The sequence below is a fragment of the Drosophila navojoa genome, chromosome 2 (genome assembly GCF_054131105.1).
Source record: "Drosophila navojoa isolate 15081-1374.11 chromosome 2, UAZ_NAV_1.0, whole genome shotgun sequence".
NCBI lineage: Eukaryota > Metazoa > Arthropoda > Insecta > Diptera > Drosophilidae > Drosophila > Drosophila navojoa.
In genome coordinates, this window is record NC_142890.1 from 20,142,810 (window position 1) to 20,151,706 (window position 8,897).

General features: G+C 44.1%; 1 protein-coding gene across 1 annotated transcript; it reads left to right on the forward strand.

Moving 5' to 3' along the window:
• The first annotated feature begins 6,475 nt into the window (after positions 1-6,475).
• Positions 6,476-8,187, forward strand: Ugt35C1 (UDP-glycosyltransferase family 35 member C1). The gene is made up of 2 exons (XM_018113073.3): positions 6,476-6,780; positions 6,848-8,187. Exons 1-2 carry the CDS (start codon positions 6,534-6,536, stop codon positions 8,158-8,160), a joined length of 1,560 nt encoding a protein of 519 aa, XP_017968562.1. The 5' UTR covers positions 6,476-6,533; the 3' UTR covers positions 8,161-8,187.
• Positions 8,188-8,897: the final 710 nt, after the last annotated feature.

An 8,897-nucleotide genomic window follows, 5' to 3' on the forward strand; every position in this document is an offset into this window, starting at 1 on the left:
CCGGACGGACACACAGCATAGTTTTTGGTGCTCGGGCAGCCATATTGCAGCAATGCCCAGCGCGAGCAGGACGAGTGCGCATTTATATGTGTTCCGAAAGCCGATTTCTCGCCCGAATCCCGGCTAATTAAATTCCTTTTCAACACACGAAAGAGTTAACAGGGAGCATAAACTCATTCTGCTTTCGATGTGTGTTCAGGCAAATTTGTTTACCGTTATTTCTGGCCGAGCTTATGCAATATGCTAAAGCAAACAATTGCCAGTTCGAAAAGTCATTCTGCCAATTTAGGCATTTGCTGGTAATTGTTTCAGTTATTACAGAATCTGATTTTCCAAAGCTCGAGTTTTCTATGGAAAAGCCAAATAGAGATACAAATTTTACAAATTTCTGCGAAATTTCTGAAGCCTCAAGAACTTAATTTCGGAAAGTAAGAAATTCTAACAATTTTTAATTACAGAAGAAATCTCTCTAGAATCGCTAAATTACGAAATTTGAGTTTAGAAATATTTTAGCATATATTTTTCCTTATAAATAAAAAAGAAATAAGTATTAAACTTTTTTCTTTTTGATTTATTCAATTCATTTTATATATGTATATCTCTATTAATCTTTGCATTTATCTAACATCGCGCAGTTTCTGAATTGTGGAATTTATGAAATTGTCCAGGAGCAGGCTCTGGTGGTGCATGCTGGACGTGGCCGTGGCCACCCACGAGCGCAGCTTTGTTTTAGTGCGCCCGGCAGACAAATTCAGCATTTCCCGCACACGTGGCTTTGGCGATTTCCTTTTGTGCAAACATATTTTACCGCAATTGCGGCACATGAGTTCTAGCTGCATTGAGGCGTAAGTAACTCAGCCGCTGGCCACGCCCACGCCCACACCTACGCCCAAGCATAGCCATAGTGAAATGCGCGTCTGTGTGTGTGTGTGTGTGTGTGTGTCTAGTGCGTCTAACTAGCGGCCATAACTCGGACAGAGGCTGAACCTAGGCAATCCCCCACTCGATTCAGCTGCTTACATTTATTTTTATTTTACATTGGCTTGCTCCTATTTTGCTTTTTTCTTTTTTCCTTTTTATACCCTGAACCCATTGAAAATGGGAAATCAGGGTATAATGGTTTTGTTAAAAGTATGTAACAGGCAGAAGGAGGCGTGGCAGACCCCACAAAGTATATATATTCTTGATCAGGACGACAAACTGAGTCGATTTGGCCCTGTCCGTCTGTCTGTCCGTCCGTCCGTCCGTCCGTATGTATGAACGCGTCGATTTCCGAAGATATAAGAGCTAGAGACTTCAACTTTTTTTTAAAATGTCCGTATATATCACGCGCAGATCGAGTTTATCACTAAAAAGCGATAACTCATTCCGATATTTTTTTATCGATAAAAAACCTTATCGAAGATCACTTAAATAATTATATCTCCTACATCTTTCAAGCTACAGTCTCCAAATTTAAAATGTATATAAAGATATATTTTATACAATTTCGGTTTTTGTTAAAATTTACCCCCACCCCTAAATCCACCCCCTCACCCTAATCTTTGTAAAAGTCGTATATCAAATACTAGAGACTTGTGCTTCGGTATACACATACATTTTAACATTATGATTACGTTCTGAAAGTTTCATTACGATCGTACGTCTAGAAATTAAATTATTCAACAAATAAGTTTTCATAATATTGCCACCACTGCAGCGCAACCCAAGCGCAATCGCCTGTATATGTGAGTGTGTGTATGCGTGTGTTTGTTTGTATGCGTGTGTGTGTGCGTGTATTTGTATGTATGCGTGTGTGTGTGCGTGTGTGTTTCCTAATTATTTTTGAAATATCAGTTGCTTGTAGGGTTCAGGGGATCTCGTAGTCGAGCAGTCTCGACTAGAGCTTTCTTACTTGTTTTTTTTGCTTTTTGTTTTGTATTCACTAAGCTCTTTTTATTCTCAGTTGCTGCCACCGCTGCGCTCCGATGACGTCGCATTAAGGCCACTTGGTGGCCAACGTGGGTCTGGACCTGCACCTGCACCTGCACCTGGGATGCTGGGAAGCTGGGCCCAGCTGGACGGCAGGTGCATAGTGCTTCGCTTTTGAGCGCATTGTTTCCGTCAATAGACGCATTTGTGCGGGTCAGCTGGGCACAAAGAAAGCAGAGAGTGGACCAGCTCCGGGCCAACTGGAAGGCCGGACCTGTGCCTCTGCCCAGCGTAGGGGAACTGCCTGATATAGCTGCTGCTGTTTTTGTTGTCGTTATTGTTGTTGTTATGACTGGAAGCTGTTGGCCGCACATAATTAGATTTAATTTGCAGTTTTCCATATTACCTGCCCTGTTTTTGGGGCCACGTATAATGCAGCAAATGAACTTTGTTGTAAAATGGGTCCATTTAGTGGCACTGCAGCTTCAAGGAAATTATGAGCCATTTCGGGCTGATCTACGGCCATTAAAGCTGGCCGTAAAGTGGGCGAGTTGAGAGTTCTTTGGGCACTTTTGTTAGCGATTTACTCCTGTTTATTGAGCCGCAGCTACCCAAGTCGAATGCTCTTCCATTTCGTTACTTACTTTCCAACGTAAATAAGCTTTCAGCGAGCAGCACTTAAAAATACGCAAATTTATCGCTCATCTTTCATTTGCCTTTCAAGACATGGCGCGATTCGAGCTGGAGCACAACTCAGACAGGATGCTGATGGACCGACGCGTCGGCGCCTTCGGTCCATCGGGGCGGCGATAAACTCTTGGTTTTTATGCCACTATCATAATATGTACACAATAATTATTCCCCGGATGGATTATAACGTGAACTTGGCGCAGTGCAAATGCCACACAGAACGAACGAGCGTAAAAATTGCTCGAGCTGTGCCGTTGAACTCCCTCGGTTGAGGCCAATACCAGTCCAGAAGCAGCGAACGCACTCAAGCGCAACAAAATGGATATGAAACAATGAACAAGCAGCTGAAGCTGTTGCTGTTGCTGTAGCTGTTGCTGGGAAATGGAGCCTTATCAAATACTTGCTCAAAGCCAAGTAACTGCCTGTTATGGCTACGGCTACTCGGCGCCTGCTAAAGCCAAGTAAATGTTTGTTATTGCCACGGCTACTCAGGTCTCGCGTTTACCTTCTTTCCGCATTCCATTATGGCCTTCACACTGAGACAACGACGTGAACTTTCATTTCCTGTGCCAGCTGCAATGCATATTGTAAAACTACTCTTAAACAGCTCGAGCTGTTGATACTTTATCCAGGCTTTTAATACAACGTGCGAGATCTATAATATATACATCTGGCAACCCATATGGAGGAGATGGAGTATGGAATATGATATCACTCAAATGGCTGCCTCTGTCAAGCCCTCTCCCTACATAAGCCTCTCCTATAACGAGATACCAGAATAGTTGCTTCCACATAATATATATTCATTTCTAAATGATGGAGCGTCTCATTAAAATATTCTATAAATTTCCAAAATTATGTAAACTTCAAGCATGGCTTGCTTTCCAATAAATAGATGATTGCTTTCTTATCGAATGCCCAGGAAGCGACTCGAGCTGTCAATGCCGTACTTGTCGGCGCAAACCGGAAATTGTGCTCATGCCATGGCCATTGGCGCAATGCAGCACACTGCATATTCAAAAAATGTGAATAAGTGCTGGCCAAAAAATGCTGAAAAAAAAAAAAAAATAGAATTGAAATGTCAAAAAATTCCAACTCTCTGCTCCGAGTTTAGACAATGGTGCGTAATTTGCTGAGATGTTAAGTAAAACGTAATAGCTGGGAATTGACAAAGTCGCTTCTGGGAATCTGGGCATCTGCATTTGAATCTGAATCTGAATCTGAATCTGGATTTGAACTCGTCGTCCGAATTCCTTTTACGCCCGCCCTGTCAGCAGCAATAAAAGTCAATTGTCAGCGCTGTCTGGCATTCCTATTCGTTCGTTATATTTGTTGTTGTTGTAGTTATTTGTTGTTGTTGCTGTTACTATTTTCGAGCTAGCAGAAATGCTCAACATTGCATCTACAGCTGACTGCATCTGCCTCGCCCCGCGCCGCCTTTCCTCATCCCGGCTGGACCATTTGCCGGCATGCAGCTCTTCACCTGGACCTGGACTAGCAGCTGCAGCTGAAGACCATGCAACATCCAGCTGTCACTTAACATGTTGTCAAGCACCAACTGAGCACACGCCCAGCCCGCCCGCACCCCTCCGCCCCACATACGCACACACACACACACACAGATGGCAATTGTGTGGCAGCTCTGCAGAAATCAAAATGCATCATACTAAAACGGAAATGAAAACAAATGAAAAATGATTTTTACTTATGCGCAAATTGCTCCACTCCCAGCATCCACAGCCAGGATATGCACTCGTGCTCATTGTTGTTGTTGTTGGCTGGACACTTGCAGCAACTGCTCGTTGAAAACAAATTGCATTTGCACTCAAAGCATAGGCAACGTGCCAGCTGTTCTTGCCACACCTTTGGCTGCATGCCACATGCAAAACTGAAAGCAGAAAACAACGAGGCCAAACCTGATTAATTAGGAGAGTGTGGCCCGGAGTGCTGCTTTAAAAGTGAGCATTGAGTTATCTGATGAATCAAGGAAATATCGATTAGAATCAGCTGTTGCCGCTGATCGAGTGAGACTCAGACTCAGCAGCATTAAGAGTCGAACTGTATGCTGATAAATGCAACAACTCTCCATTTGCTCAGCCACGAACGAGTACAGGGTGGCATAGAGAACTCACAGAGAAAGGCAAATTTGATTGCCATATTTTTATCATCTCCTCCGAGCAGAGGCGGCGAACAACAAGCGCCAAAGGATGGCCCACTTTTTCTGTGTTTATTTATGTGTGTGCTGATACTTTTCAGTGGCGAAAATAAGCAGGCAACTTAATTAAATCAAGCTGCGAAGAGGCCGAGGCCGGCCATAAAAGGCGAAACCAACACCAGAAGAGGACACAATTTGAGCGGCGCAACAACAGGAAAACATGGCCAACAACAAGGCGCAAACAAAAATTTGTTCAAAAGGAGTGAAAATTCGCGCAAGAGGGCAACAGCACAAAAAAAAAAAGAAAAGAAAATTTGAAGTGCAAACAAATGGACAAATATAGCCGCCAAGCAACAGATCCATGACGAGGGATAGGCGGCGGCGGGGATGGAGCGGCAAGGTTGGGTTCCGGCTGGTCCCAGCAGCGACCCAAGGCAGCTCGACCTTATTTATAAATTAACAGTAACGATTTTTCCCGCCGGACATACACTTAAAAATTTTGCAACCATAAAAGATTAATATAGTATATGGTAAATAGAAATATATACATAAATACATATATATATATATATTTTTCCTCCTGGTTGCGTTGGCGGCAAAAGGAAACCCGGACAAGGCCCTTTACCGTCGCTTAAGCAAATAATTTCTTTTCTTAGGCATCGCAGGGGCGCCATAGCTTTTATGCTTGCGCTGCTTCACGCCCAATGGACTCCGCCCTCTGCAGTGTTGCTTGACCAAGCCCACTCTCTCCTTCACTCTCTTTTGCTCTGTCTGTCTCGTTCCGACTCTCCATATCTCCATCTGCCTGTCTTCGTTTCGTTCCGTTTCCTGTTGTTCGCTTTGTTTCTAGTTGTCCGCCCTCGCTTGTTTGGCCTGCACTTCTCACGCACTCACTTTTGGGAATTTGCCGAGCACTCTGTCTCAGCTACTCGTCCGCATTTTAAAGACCAAGGTGCACTTAAAGCGTTTCCACATTTGTTCCTGGAATGTTCTTTGAATCTATGCTAAACTGGAAACATTTCCGTATTGCCACGAAGTAAATTAATCTCAAGAGCCTTCTTGTCAGAGTGACCTATTTTGATCGGCAGATATCTGTCATTCTGACATTCCCATAAGCCACTCGACTGAGTTTCTATTAATGTGCTGGCTGATAAGATAAGGCATCTATCTTCCTAGCTTAGGGGCAGCACGCACAATGATAAGGCAACGCGACAATAATGTATGTGTTCAGGTAGGTTCTGTACAGAACCTGAATATTGAATATATGTGATATATAAATCGTAATATATATGGAGACAATGTGTAAAAACAATAAATAAATAAATAAAGTAAAATATATAAAAATTATATACCCTCTCTCTATCTCTCTCTGGCAAGCCTTTCTGGTTATTCTTTTTTCCTAAACAAGTATATATCGCTTGCTTGATTTATAATATGCGAATCAAGTATCAAGCAATCAACTGATTAAAAACGAACCAAATTAAGCAAGTTGTCTTGCCTATCTAGAAAAACAGCTGACTTCACGCTTACAACAGCAAACCTGATCTTCAAGTTTCTCTTGTGCCGAAGCTCATCATGCTGATGAGGCGCTTTTTGTTTGCCAACCGAAGAGAAAAGCTCTCTGCTGCTGATAAGCTCACACGCCTTGCAATCGCTGAGAGAGAGGGAGAGAGAGAGAGAGAGAAAAAGCACGCTAAAAAAGAGCTTTAAAAGCGAGCCACATCGAAAGCACAAGCTCAGTCGATAGTCAGAAATCTAATAACTAGTAGAGCCCAGTATGAAGTGCCTAACGCTGCTTTTCTTGGCGCTGATAACGCTTGTCGGCCGTGCTCCATGGACAGAGGGCGCCAAGATCTTGGCCACATTTGCGTTTCCGGGTCGCTCCCAGTACATATTTGCCGAGGCGTACTTGAAGGCGCTGGCAGCACGCGGCCATGAGGTCACCGTGATCAATACATTCGAAAACAAGCCAGTGCCGAATATGCGATTTATATCGGCGCCCAAAATACACGAGCATTACGCAGGTAAGAGCTGAATTAAAGATTAGGTTATGCAAACTTTGCCCACTTATGTATAAATACTCCCTCTCAGAGGCCATACAGCTAATGCAGGCCGACGAGTCGTTCTTGCAAAAGCAGAGGAGCTTCAGCTGGCTGCTGGAAATGATAGCCGAATGCCTGTTGGAGAACGAGTCAGTGCAGGAGTTGCTCAGGTCCGGCGAAACGTTCGACTTGGTCATTGCCGAGGTGCTGCACACGGAATCGCTGTACGGCTTCGCTCAGCACTTCAATGCGACACTCATGGGCTTTTCGACCTATGGCACCGATTACAATATCGACGAGCTCATGGGCAACATATCGCCGATGGCCTACAATCCGCTTATCAGCTCACCTCGGTCCAATCCCATGAGCTTCGTCGAGCGTCTGGAGAATAATTTGGAAATTTGGCTAGAAAAATTAATGTACGTGTTCTACCACTATCCCAAGATGGAGAAACAGTACTCGAAATACTTTCCCAATGCAACACGAACTCTGCCCGAGGTGCTGGATAGCTTTACCCTAATGCTGCTGGGCCAACATTTCTCCGTGAGCTACCCGAGACCGTACCTGCCCAATATGATTGAAGTGGGCGGCCTTCACATCTCGCACAAGCCGAAGCCGCTGCCCGAAGACATCAAACAGTTTATCGAAAGCTCCGCTCATGGCGTCATCTATTTTTCGTTGGGCTCCAATGTGAGGAGCAAAGACTTGCCCGTGTCCACTAGGGATACTCTGCTCAAAGTGTTTGGCAGCCTCAAGCAGCGAGTGCTCTGGAAGTTCGAGGACAATCTGCTGCCCGGCAAGCCGGACAATGTGTTCATCAGCAAATGGTTCCCCCAGCCGGACATCCTGGCGCATCCGAATGTGAAGCTCTTCATCACTCACGGCGGCCTGCTGAGCACCATGGAGAGCATCTACTTCGGCAAGCCGGTGCTGGGGCTGCCCGTGTTCTACGATCAGTTCATGAACGTGAAGCGCGCTGCGAGCATGGGCTTCGGCCTGGGCTTGGATCTGATGAATCTGAAGGCTTCAGAGCTGGAGCAAGCGATCAACACTCTGTTAACTACGCCCAGCTATGCGAGAGCTGCCTCGCTGCTCTCCAAGCGGTACCTGGATCAGCCGGAGCCGGCCCTAGACCGGGCCATTTGGTGGACCGAGTACTTGACCAGGCACGAGGACCTCTCCCACCTGCGCGCCCCCTCGCGGGACATGAGCTTCATCCAGCTGCACAGCCTGGACACCATGTCGGTTATTTTGGGCTTGCCCCTAATCGGATTGTATCTGCTCTTCAAGTTGACTCGCCTGCTGCTGCGCGTGCTCTTTGGCAATAAACGAAAAAATGCGAATAAGCAAAAAAAGCACTAAGACTCTGATAAAATACTGATCTGAGAACAGATAAGGGTATTCTGGTTTTATGTCCAGGCACACGGATTTCCACAGTGAGGATAAATTGTTTTATTATATAAGTAAAAACTGTAAATATTCAACATGCATTAATTAATAAAATTGTAAATAAATTTTGCTATGCAACTCAGTTGTCTCTCATTCCTTTTTAATTGATTCTTACAATGCACACAGGCACATTTCAAATCAAAAGAGAGCAACAAAGTGCTGTAATGATATAACAAGCCCAGTCGATGTGCTTCGTAACATTAATTGAATTGACTTTGGAATTGGAATTGACATATATAAACAATATTCGTACCCGCTCACAAGGTCACGTTGCCTAGGTCCGCAATAAGAGCGACAGAGACTTGAGATATTAAATGATAAATGTCGTTAAATAACAAGCTACATCTCTGTAGTTGAGAACGTTCGATGCTCGTAATATAATTAAATATTGATATTTATCAGTTGGATTATTAGTTAGATTAGATGATATTACAAACGAAGCTTGACAGCATTCAAATTGCAAATCATTCTAAGCGGGAAACTAGAGAGCTACTGCTCTCTACGATAAAGCTGGGGATATTAAAGCCGATTTCTCCCAAGAGGAATGAGTTTTGTATATTAAGTTCACAATCAGAAATGCGCAGCAGCCAGTTTTTAATTCAAACGCTAGATTAAATTTTATTTGTATATTATAAAAATAACTAAATAAA

Bases quoted from the DNA above. Each gene is read 5' to 3' on its own strand.
- Ugt35C1 (XM_018113073.3), top strand. From the start codon at position 6,534: ATGAAGTGCCTAACGCTGCTTTTCTTGGCGCTGATAACGCTTGTCGGC. The intron at 6,781-6,847 runs GTAAGAGCTGAA...ACTCCCTCTCAG, and splicing joins AATACACGAGCATTACGCAG to AGGCCATACAGCTAATGCAG.